This window comes from Phalaenopsis equestris, unplaced genomic scaffold (genome assembly GCF_001263595.1).
Source record: "Phalaenopsis equestris unplaced genomic scaffold, ASM126359v1 Scaffold000174, whole genome shotgun sequence".
Classification (NCBI taxonomy): Eukaryota; Viridiplantae; Streptophyta; class Magnoliopsida; order Asparagales; family Orchidaceae; genus Phalaenopsis; species Phalaenopsis equestris.
The window spans coordinates 187,998-200,946 of record NW_018164616.1 but is presented as its reverse complement, the minus strand read 5'-3'; the positions used below and the strand labels follow the sequence as shown (position 1 = coordinate 200,946).

The 12,949-nt window shown below is 34.4% G+C and overlaps 1 protein-coding gene across 1 annotated transcript in view; it reads left to right on the top strand.

The window, feature by feature from the left end:
- Positions 1–907: 907 nt before the first annotated feature.
- Positions 908–12,949, top strand: part of LOC110022183 — a 17,523-nt gene continuing 5,481 nt past the window's right edge. The window contains 8 exon segments of the mRNA XM_020721005.1: positions 908–1,274; positions 1,517–1,613; positions 1,615–2,573; positions 6,747–7,247; positions 7,250–8,084; positions 8,288–8,567; positions 8,968–9,075; positions 9,167–9,445. Coding sequence (XP_020576664.1) covers positions 1,549–1,613; positions 1,615–2,573; positions 6,747–7,247; positions 7,250–8,084; positions 8,288–8,567; positions 8,968–9,075; positions 9,167–9,445 — 3,027 coding nt within the window. The 5' untranslated portion in view covers positions 908–1,274; positions 1,517–1,548.

Here is a 12,949-nt window from a genome sequence, read left to right as displayed (position 1 = left end):
TTCGCCCTCGAGCCATGCCCAAGGAATATAACACACATAAAAGAAGGAATAATGATCCGCTGAGAAAAGAAAAAAGAGAATCGACTAGAATTCCTTAATCAAAGAATGATAATTAGAGAATCATTTTCTTTTTATGTGCAATGCCTCCTATTTATAGAAGCTCACTCCACACTGAAAGATGCATTGCATCGTTTAAAATAAAAGAATCGCGCCAGAAGGCCTTAAAAGGACCCTTTACAATTTCAGTTTAGTCGATCGCTTATAAGAATAATGCTCCAAATGACAACAACTACGTGAAGTATCATGCCCCCTTTGATCTTTATCTCGAGTTCAATTATGAATGCTTGGGTCATCTGCTCCCGACTTTGAGTTGCCTGATTATGAGTCTAATATCGATCGAGCAATATCAAGCGTCGGCTCCTGAGCAAGACTATTTTGAATCCGTGATCTACCGGCTGGCCCGTTAAGGCAGTTTACATTAAACATCTATAAATTGGTTGTAGTTGTCCGATCTTAAGAGTTTGCTCGACCCCTAGCTCGGTCGACCTTGGGCACACATGACCTATCACGCTTCTTTGGCATTGCCTGACGATTATCCTTTGAAGTATGCTTGCGACGACCCTTGGGCCGCTTGGATAAGGCTTTCAATTCTCGTAATCATACGATGCACGTTTTTTCTTATGTACAATAATATTCAATAAAAAAAATTTAAGAGACAAGTATATTCTCATCTCATAGTAAAAAAAAATTAAATAAAATAAAAAATATAAAAAACAAAATTTAATCCCGCAGCTCCTAAGATAACGGCACACTATCCCGTACATGATGGATGGATGAGCGAACTTCTATGAAAGCCCCAAAAAAACTTTTTGGAAGGCCACCAGATATTACGAACAGGTGAATCTTTGATTTAACAACGCATTAAAGTTCAAATTATATTGTAATCCATGAGTGGAACGTAAAGCAAGTGTTCCAAAAATCGCGCATTTTCTTACAAATCTGAAAAAAAAAAGCAAACTGCCGGCCAATACAAATCGTAAGACATATATATAATCTACGACATATTGAACTAAAAGCTTGACATTATTCTCCACGGGTTTCATTGCCGGGTCAGAAGGGTGATTAAATCCAAGACACGGGAAAAAATGATGTCCTTTTCTTCTTGCAACGTTCTGTGATGGCCTTGGATCCCGCCGACTGCCGGAGCTTCGCCGCTTGTTCGGCCGCCGTTGCTTGTTTCCACTTCTTTCGCCAGCTTCGCGTCCTCTCGATCCGTAAGCCCCAAACCCACTCAACTTCATCATCTTCTTCTACGCAGTGCTCCTTTGAGTGCTAGGGTTTCAACCCCAACTTCTGGCACCCGGTAGGTGTACTGATCTGGAGGCCGAGTAGTTGGGGTTCGTAAAGCTAGGATTTTGGATTCGCTTCTAAGGTTTTCGGGGTCGTTTTTTAATTTGTTGGGAGGAGGGAACGGAAGAAGTAAGAAATCATTTTTTTTCCTTAGTGTGAATTTCAGGCATTGCTGCACTGTTCTGGTAGCCTTGGAAAATGGGCGATTCGGTGAATGTGGTGCTAGAGTTCCTTCGAAAGAACCGGTTCAGAAAGGCTGAAGCGTAGTCGGCCTGATTTGAATGGTTTCTTGCGGAAAAACTGCTCCGAGGAAGAGGAGGTGAGAGTGGAAGGTAAATCCTCTCCTTTGAAACAGCGTGAAGCGTCCCAGGAGTTCATTATTAAGGAGATCGAGGTTGGAAATGGGACTAAGAGTAAGAATGGTCTTCACAAAAACCAGGGCCATCAGGTCAGCGAGAGCAGCATGGCTGATCTATACCCTTGGAATTTCATTGACATTGATTGTAATGCCAACTCTGTTTCTAACGATAATGCTGTGCTAACAAACAGCTTTTCCGATCTCTTAATATCTGATGAGAAGAGATTTGGAAAAGGCTCATGGGTGGGCAGTAGAAAGAATTCAGTTCTTGAAACTAAACTGGATTTGATGGGGAAGCAGAGTACCTCCTATGGTACTCGTAGCGTCGAATTAAAGCCTGGAAACAACCAAACAAGTGAATCCAAAGCCAGTTGTTCTTACCCAAATGACCATTTTCTTGAGAATCCATGGTCCACATCTGAGGAGGCAACAAAAGAGTGCTCAGTGAAGACTGTTCTTCCATTTTCTTATGATAACCAATATTCTAGCCATGACTGTGTTCTTGAAGATGCTGGTGATAGAAAGGATAGAAAGAAGAAACATGCCCATCGAGATTGTAGTGAAGGTTTTAAGGAGCAATTAGTTGATGTAATCAGGCCTTATAATTCTGAGGTCTCTCTAGTAGTTAACGACCATGCTCTTGATATACCACCCATAGATGATAATCACAGGGAAGAACTGCCAAGATTGGCTCCTGTAAGGCTCAAGTCTGAAGAAAAGTTAACAAATCTTAATTGGGAAGAGAAGGCTGACCACCATGGTTTTGGAGGGACGCATAATAGAGTGATGCACAATAGTGCAGACAATACATTTATGATTGGATCGTTTTTAGATGTCCCTGTTGGGCAAGAGATTAATGCATCAGGTATGGCTTTGTTATGCCTTTGAATTTTTTAGCTTGATCTTTATGCTCTTTCACATATTTTTTTTCACACCGTAAGGTTTATTTTAATGCCAACTTCTTTTGTAATAAACATTATATATCAGAATTATGCTTGTTGCCTTTTGTTTGCTTTATTACATGTATGTATATGATTATATTAGATGGATGTAATGAAATTATATCATTAGTTTGGTAATTTCTTTTTATCTAGCACATATAAATATGTCTTCATATGCTTTAAGTTAAAATAGATATGATTATAGTCCTTCCTTTCTCTTCTTCAAATGAAACTTGGTATCTATATTTGACATATTGTGCAATACATTAGGTGGATACTTTTTGGTGAATGATATTTTGCTAGCTATTGAAATGCACCTAAGGTTTCTTTTGTTCATAAAACAATTTTTAACATATCATAAAACTTCGAAGGCCTTGGAATTTCTTTTCCTCAGAGCGAACGAGAGAAATGGTGTTTTTTCTTTAACATAATCTCTCAGGAATAACCATCTTAGGCCTTGTTGTGAATAATCAAGATTGTGGTTGAGGGCCTATAATACTGGTTTTGAATCTGTAGAAATTGAATAAATCAGGATTTGGTGTGCGGTTTCTTTTTTTTTTTTATGAATGGTTAGAACCACAGTTTAATCACTCATAGTATATGTAATCAGCTATGTAATTCCTTTTACCAGTCATAATGTACGCGTCATTACAGAGATTATCATTTTGTGGTCTTGGATTTGACTTTTCCACTTCTTAAGGCTGGAGACCATCAATGGTAAATGTTCGTGAATTCACATTTTATGGAAAGAATATATTTTTTGTGTGAATGCATAAGATTGTTCATTGGGAAGATATTGTTGTTTTTCATTTCGTTTTTTTTAATTTAATTTAATTTTATAATGCTTTTTTTTCTTTCAAGTACTGTGGGAAAAGAGGATTTTTAGTCACGTTTTGTGTAGCAGTTGTTATTCTCTTTATCCTAACTCAAATTTGTTCCATTTTTTTTTGTTGATTATTTCCATGATATGTATCTTCTTAAACTTGCTAAATATTTAATTAACACACACAGAGGTGATTTCCCTTAATGTAACTTATAAAAATTGACTAATTGTATATCACTTTTTTCGTTATGTTTATGCATCCCTATCTAATATGGACGAACAACAGTCTTATGCATTATTGGTCAGTCTTCGCACCTTCAATCTCATCATTCGAGTAGAATGTTACCTTCAAACTGATAATTATAGTTTTACCGGTCATGTTTTGAAAACATTTCCAATTTAATTGGTGGCCTTTGTTGGAAGTACACTATTGGTTATTATGATGCTATATTTGTTCTTGTCCTTATTCCACCAATCATATAGACAAGCGGTAAATTGTCATTCTCTATTTTTAATCTCATCATTCAAATAGATTATTACTATCAAAGTGTTAATCACAGGTTTATCTGTCATGTTTTGAAAATAAGGGGATTCTTGGCTAGTGTTTGGAGTAGACTAATGGTTATTTTACTGATGAATTATTTTTTTGAGTAGAAAGCTATGAATGACTTAGGATAGAATTCTACTTTAATGGCAATATATGAACTTTCTGAAAGTCTAGAATTCTATAAAGCTCGTACCTTTTAATATTTCAGTTATTAAATTCTTACCATTTATCTTTCTTCCACTTTTGTAGTTCGTCGCAATTTTCATTTAGTTAACTTTCATTCTTGTTCATATGTTTACTAGTTTGAATGTCATTCATAATATTTCTATTAAAAAAGCATATGAAAGTTGATTAAAGCTAAATACATGTTTCAGAAAGACTTGTTATGTGATATATTTAGAACTTTGTGGTGGCTGTTGTTCATGAAACATTACTCTGGACCTTTTTATGAGTGCAATTAGTATGCTGCTTCCTATTTTCTTACGTAAATTCTAACTGTATATTGTGATGGAAAGCTTCTAGATGTAAAACTTCATTTATCTATGTTAAAGATCAATAAAGAGCTTATAATAGCCACCTTTTTATGTATTGTAGAAGGGTTTGAAAGATTTTCTGATGACTCTAGCTGTGTCGACTCATGACATGAACTTTTGTATTTACGGGCAACATATCTTAATTACTCTCCCATGAGTGCAGTTTTACGAGAAGAATGAAAAATTTGATTGTGAAAGAGGGAAAAACAAAGCTTATTCCATTTTAATTCATTTGTTTTGATCATGGTGAATCATCGAGATTTCATGATACTGATCCATTGAAACTTCTAGTAGGTCCAGACACACAGTCAAATAAATTCCACAACTTGTTCATCAACAATTTTTTCTTCATACTACGTCTTTTATTGTTTCTTCGATACTTTTACATTTTTTTATCATGTTTGGGGGTAGTTGCTTTTATTTCATTTGCTTAAGAGCCCTCTCAGTCGCCTCCTCTTGTTGGCTTATTTATCCATTGAAACTTCCCAGACTCGTATTCAAACCAATTCCACAACTTGATTATCAACAATTATTTCTTCATACTGTCTTTTTAGTGTTTCTTGAATACTTTTACTTTATGTATCCTGTTTGGGGGTGGTTGCTTTTACTTCATTCGCATAACAGCCCTCCCAGCTGCCCTCCTCTTGTTGGCTTATTTCACATTTCCCACTCTCTTTGTTGTCTCTTTTTGCAACCTTTTCTCTTATATTTTGTTCTCAGCAAGTTGATCTACTGTATTCAAGGCTCTCTTTTAGTGAGTTTGCATCAATCATATATGACCACATACATAACTCTACTTTATTTAAATCCTTACAAATAACTTCTAGCCTAGTTATCTTTGGTCAACTATTATTTATTTATTTTTCTTTTTAATAGTTGTGTCCAGTTACTTAATTTATTCTTTACCAATACTTCATTGTACATTCCTAAGATCACCAAATTCTTTTTTCTATAATCATGTTTTTAGCACTTACTTTCCTCCAATCTCTCTAATTCATTAATTTTACTCTCTGGTGTCTTCAGCTTTTTCTCCCATCAATCACTATTTTATTTTTCACCCAAACTAACTTGATTTTCATTATTAATTTGTTTCTTAACATTGGATCCATACAGAGAATCAATCTTATTTGAAATTTAATTTGAAGTCTTTTAGATACTCTGCTGTGATATCCTTTATTGCATATATTGCCAAGCAACTTCTCTAGTCTATCCACCCAACTTTAATCATCGCATAATATACAATATCCATGCTTGGGTATATGCGCATTGCTGTGCTCGCTAATCCTCTAGCCTTCCCCTTTGAAATTTCCTACTATTAAGATAATCTAATAATCTTCACTTTTGGATTATTTTCATTCTTATACTCCTTTTTTAAAGGTTTGTGAGTATTTTTATTGACCTATTTAGTTGCCATTAGAATTTGTGATTCTCATAATTGATTTTAGAATGCGGCTTCTCTATCCATTGCCCACTTTTCAACAAAATTTGGTTAGGGATGGTGCACATCACTTATTGGTGATTTCCTAGCCAACCAGCTTATCATAATTTTTTAGTCACGACATATCACTTATAGGGAAGACATGGGAATTAACACATTTAAATTTAAGATATCCCAACGGCATTGCTAGACCTTTCTTAGTGGGCTTGGATCCTGCAATGAAATGATTTTGCTTTTTCTCTTTCCATTCTCAATAATTTTCTTTTGCATCATGGGAACTTGAATAATTTTCATTTGTTATTTTGATGTTGTATGGAATATAAGATCAAGAGACCCGAGCATCTATCATAAATCATGATTTGTATTGCTCAGGCCACATATTGAAATTTTAATAGGTTAGGCTGCTCCTAAAACACTATGCCAATTTAGCATGCGTCCATTTGGTACTTTGATATATTGGATACACATGCATAGAACCTTTCTTACTCTGTTTGCAACCATTGTACTTAGTTATAACATAACCACAAGAGATTTAGATCTCTAATCATGGCTGAGGGAGTTTCCGGGATAAGTATAAGGACAATGAAACCTTCTTTCTGAAATTTTTGTGGGCAATAATTTAGTTGAAGTGCCTAAACAATTTTTGCTCAGATTGCTGCAGCACTTACTTTCTTGCGCATACTGCCACAGAACTTATGCATTCAGAGAAAATTTCTATTGCACCTAAATTTCTGCTGGATAATTGTATGAAATCAGGTGGAAAGCGGACTAGTGGAGGCAGTTGGCTTTCGGTAAGTCAAGGAATTGCAGAAGATACTTCTGATTTGGTTTCTGGTTTTGCCACTGTCGGGGATGACTCTATGGACTATCCGAATGAGTACTGGGATTCTGATGAGTATGAAGATGATGATGATGCTGGATACATGAGACAGCCTATTGAAGATGAAACATGGTTTTTGGCACATGAGATAGACTATCCAAGTGACAATGAGAAAACCACTGGCCATGGGAGTGTTCCTGATCACCAAGACCGTGCCCTAAGGAAGGATGACGATGATGATCAATCTTTTGCTGAAGAGGCTTCTTACTTGTCTGGGGAGCAATATTTCCATAGGAAGAATGCTGAGCAAGTTACTTGCTCTGATAGACCCTTGGGTTCATTGTTTGAAATATATGGAAAACCAGATGATAATAATCTGATTACTCAGTATGATGGAGAGTTGATGGATGTTGAAGAGCTAAATTTAATGCGTGCTGAACTTGGCAGGGCTTTGTTAACCAGGGAAATGAGCTCATTATGCTAGAAAATGGGAAGGCCTTTAATGAACGAGAACTATCACGGCCTGCTCATCTGATGGATGATGCACACCATAGTTCTGTAAGGTCAGTTGGGGTGGGCATAAACAGTGAAGCTGCTGATATTGGCAGCGAAGTTCGTGAAAGTTTAGTTGGTGGTAGTAGTGAAGGTGATCTCGAGTATTTTCATGATCTTGATACAGGCATAAGTGGTTCTGGGCACTCTAAATCTAATACCAGTACAAGTTTTTTAGTTCAGTCGAAGATGGACATGTCTAAGAAAACTAAACCCAATTCTAATAAATATCTTATGACTTCTGATAATGCAAAGGAAGCCCATTTTGTTGATGTTGGCTTTTCTTTTCCACACCCAGTGCAAAAAGGGGATAATTTGGGGGTGAATTCAGGTAAATCATTGTGGTCAAGTAAGGGTGATATCGCTGTTGATGATGTTAATGAAGAATATGGAAAGGCCATTGGTGCGGAGGATATGCTAGCCACATGGAGACGAAAAAGCGGCAATTCTTCACCTGTAAGGAGCTCTAGAGATGAAAGATTTTCTGATACTGTTAGATCTAGAAATTCAAGTGGTTCATCAGCGTCAAACTCTGCCTATGATGAAAGAGAGACATTCAGAAATGTACGTGAAGGCAAAATGAAGAATGAAAGGGAAGAGGAACCGGGCATAACTCTAGAGGATGAAGAATCAGCTGCATTGCAGGAGCAAGTAAGACAGATAAAATCACAGGAAGAGGAATTTGAAACTTTCAATCTCAAGATTGTGCACAGAAAGAACAGGCATGCCTGCTTCATCTTTTGTTATTTTTAAATTTTTTTCTATATTCGATTTGTAACTTGAACCTCGCAAGAAAGAAGTAATGATTCATATGTACTGATTTTTCAGCCTTTTTTTCTTTGCGCTAATTTTTATCTTATTTTATTGCTATCTGCTGTATGAAGTAATTTTTTCAAGTTGTTTGCCACTTTTCCACAATGTGCAGGACTGGCTTTGAAGAAGACAAAAATTTTCATGTTGTTCTTAATTCAGTAATTGCTGGGCGTTACCATGTTACAGAATATCTTGGGTCAGCTGCGTTCAGCAAAGCGATCCAGGCACATGACCTGCACACTGGTATTGATGTATGTGTGAAGATTATAAAGAACAATAAAGATTTTTTTGACCAGAGCCTTGATGAAATTAAGCTTCTGAAATTTGTTAATAAGAACGATCCTGCTGACAAGTACCACATTTTGCGCCTGTATGATTACTTCTACTACAGGGTACGAAATGTTTTCATATTTTCTCTTATGGGAAACTTAGTCTATTTTTAAAGTTTGGTTAATGCTCTCATCTTATCTCGTCAACATTATGTTGGAAACAATTTCGTCTAAAATTAATTTAATCATTACATCATCATTGCCTTGTTCCAATTTTTCTTGGACACATTTTACTTTCTCCTGATACATTACCAGATGTCTGTCTTTTGGCTTTTTTTAATATTTGATTTCTTTGTTTATAATCTAAAATATATTTTTTTTCAAGAATAGTAAAAATTTGTTGTCCATGAGTGCAGCAGATGGAATCGGTTCTTGAATTCATAGATGTTCATTCTTTTTTCACTCTTGGTTCGTTTTTATGAAAGTGATTAAAGTCCTTTCTAAGTAATTTTATTCTGTGCAGGAGCACTTGCTGATTGTTTGCGAACTTCTTAAGGCAAACTTGTATGAATTTCACAAATTCAACAGAGAATCTGGAGGGGAGGTTTACTTTACCATGCCAAGGCTGCAGGTTTTAAAGCTTATTTAATTTTACAAGATTTCATATTTGGTAAACTTTAATTAATCTAAATACTAATATATAATTGTCATCTCTGGCGCAGTCAATTACTATTCAGTGTTTGGAGGCACTTCAGTTTTTGCATGGCCTTGGCCTCATTCATTGTGATCTGAAACCTGAGAACATTTTGGTAAAAAGCTATAGTAGGTGTGAGGTAAAAGTGATTGACCTTGGTAGCAGTTGTTTTGAAACAGATCATCTCTGTTCTTATGTGCAATCACGCTCATATCGTGCACCGGAAGTTATTTTGGGGCTCTCTTATGGCAAAAAGATTGACATATGGTCACTTGGATGCATCTTAGCTGAACTTTGCACCGGCAATGTAAGGTTTCTTCTCCCAATTCACTTCTCATTTGTTTTCACATGAATTAGATAGTGATTTTCTAAATATTTCAGTTTTTAATTACATTCTAGAATCTAGGTTTTATGTTGTGGAGCCACTTTTAACGTTATATGGCATTCTGGAACATTGTTGCTTTGCTTCTATGTACTTAAGGTCCTGATTATTAGGGGTAGTATGAAGCTTTTGCATTGAGAATAAGGAGTCTGTTTGGGGATGTTACAGTGGTTTATAAGAGTAACGGTACATTTTTTTTTTAAAAGTCCTAACATTAGTTTTTTTTTTCTTTTTTTGGGGGGGGGGGGGGGGGGGGGGGGGGGAGGAGCATGGGTTGGAATTACATATGTAGCAAACAATTTGTATAGATTTACATGTCTCGCACTTAGAATTCCATATTTGCATACAATAAACCTATTGATGAATGAAAAGGTGTATCTCACTTTTTAGAAGTGGTGCTAGTACTATTTTTGATGCAATATTATAGATTTGAGTAATATGTGTAAATATGATAGCTTAGGTGTGAGATATGTTAATACATAAGAATTGTGTGCAAAGTATGTAAATGCCCTTTTTTTCTATTGCTATCATGCTTTAGCAGATTTAGTTACAAAAATTTATTTTTACCACAAAAAATTCTAGAAGGTTGTAAATATATAGGACAATGGTAGCTATTTGGAAAAGCAAAACTATGAAAAAGCTATCCGAGATGGATTCTATCAGGAGTGCTGTAAATAAATTGAGTTGAGCTGAGCTTCTTGTTTAATTTTATTTATCGAGTTCACATGAATTTGAACATGGTCCATCTTAAAATCTTTCTTAAGCTTGTATATTAATTTTCTTAAGATATAACCATAATTAATCTTTAATCGAGCCTTCAGTAATTTTATTTATTATGCCACGCATTAAGACATATATCCTTATTAATAGATTTGAAGCTTTTAATTAAAATCGTTATAATTGTCTAGATATTATTTATATTTTTTGGTTGCGTTCAATTATTATTAAGGAAAATATTTTAATCAATATTAAATATTTTTTTGATATTTTAATCTGACTGTATGCAAAAGTTTTAAAGTTTATTAGTTGAAAAAACATTTATGCAAAAACATAGAATACAAATATGCAATGGAGCTTATATTTAATAAGCAATTTTTCTAGTTCTTGATAAACTACTTGTTAAACAACGAATATGTATATACCTTAAATATGGACTCTCCTCCATATTGAAGGTCATTCCTCTACACCAAAAGTTATCTTCTTTCAATAAGAGCGACAAAAATATGTGAAGGAGATTCTCTTTGAAGATGTTGGTAACTTGCATGAAGAAGATGGAATAAAATGTTACTAAGAAGTTAGTAATCAAGATGCTGAGAACCCTTATGCTAGAAATCATATTCAAAATATCCTAATTATGAAAATTTAATGATGAAATAATGGAATGGAAAATTGCATAGAGAGTTAGTAACAAATGCAAATCACTATTATACTTGGTTGCTTGGAAAGGCAAATTCTCAAATGTCCTCATTGATAACAATTAATAGAAATGCTCTCTTTAGATAGTTGACTTGAAAGATTCAGATCATAAGGCATGTTACATAAATATTTTCTATATTTATAGTTTATGGTATGAAAATTAGTATGTTCATATATTGCTAATAGGGAATTATTAAAAATGGTTGGAATATGTTTTATCATTCTTTCAAAATTTGACACTTGATTCTATGTTCATAGTGCCTAACTTAGATTTCAACACTCTTATCGATCAATAAAATTATGTTATTAATTTTCATCTATTTTTTTGCCATTTTTAAGAATTAAATTTGATATTGATGATTAGTAGTACAGAGATTTGTTAATGACTCCACTTTTTAAAGAATGATTGCTCAAGCATGGTAAAGGCTCAAACAACGTGTTTTGTACCCTTCAAAATTTTAGTCTCAAATTTTAAACACTTTCGATGATGATAGTGATATGTGGCCTACGTTATTGCCTAGAACTTCCAAAAATTTTTTACCTTAAAAATTAATTCATCTATTTAAAATGCAGTGGACTTTTTATGAGTACTTTATCATTTAACTAGAAACATCCATAGTTCCTATCATAATTATGCTTAAGAACCTTCCTTATCTTTTTATTTGGTCTGCATTGATGTGCGCAAATCATTTGGGTTCAAAAATATATTTATAGCTAGATGATTTATTTTCTTTATCAATGATTATTCTAATCTCACTTGGTTTTTTTTCAAAAAAAAAGAAAATTTTAAATGGGTCAAGTTTTTAAACAATTCAAAATCATGATACACGTTTAATTTTAGTCCAAAATTAAAGTTTTAATTGCCAACATTGCTAAAAAATGCTAATAATCAATCTTCAAAATTATCTTCTATACGAAGAGTTTATCCACCAAAGCTATTGTAGCATTAGTTCTCTACACAACTGTGTTTGCTAAAAAGTAAAACAAACACTTCTGAGGGGTAGCTAGTTCACTAATACTCTCCGCAAATATTTTTGAGTTTCTTTGGAAAAACAATTGATCAAATAATTATCTATCTCATTAATAGCGTGTCTTCAAGTGTACTTTAATTTCAAACCCATATGCAAATCATTCTCTATCTATGTCCCCTGCTCTAAGATATTTTCCTTCATTTAGGTTCATCTCAACATCAGGGGCGAAAATAACGTCTTTTTTGAGGGGGGCATACTTGATTCACAAAGAAATGAAACAGATCCAAAATGTTTCCTTGATTAATTGATTCAGGTTATTTATTATGGCCACAAAATGATAATCCTTGTCATATCACCCAATTCCTATGTATCTACATATCTAACACATTTATACCACTGAAATCTTTCATATCACATGAATAGTACCATTATTTTTAATTTTTAAAAGTTGAAATATACCATTCCATGCATATATAAGGTGATATATATATATATATATATATAAATTGAAGTTTAGGTGTTCGATATGTAAATACATCAGAATTGAGTGGTATGTAAGTAACTCTTCCTTTTTTAAAAAATGGTCATTTCTTAATTGTTTTCCCATGCATTATAAACCGAAGAATAACAAAAATTTTAAATGCAAATTTAGTTGGAGATGTATTGATAGAGCAGTCATTCATTTTTTTAGTACAAGATATTTAATTTATTAATCCCATCAAACAATAGCTTTGTTTGATTGCATAAGCAATTCACAATTAATATGCCATCGAAGCGAGTAAGTTATCTATTCGCTTCTCTATTAACCACGTTACCATACAACCAATCATCTCCATGGCCATGATCTCCTCTTCCTTCTCGAAGAACTTTCATTCTTCAATGCACCTTTCATCTTCCTAACGGCCACCTTGCCTTTGTGCTCCGCGAAGATTTTGTCGCGGGTTTGTGGAAGTGCTGAAGAGGCAAGGGCGTAAGGAGGCGAAGTAATATTTTTGAGAAAGGGGGGGGGGGGGGGGGGGGGGGGCGGGTGATCATTGGGCCG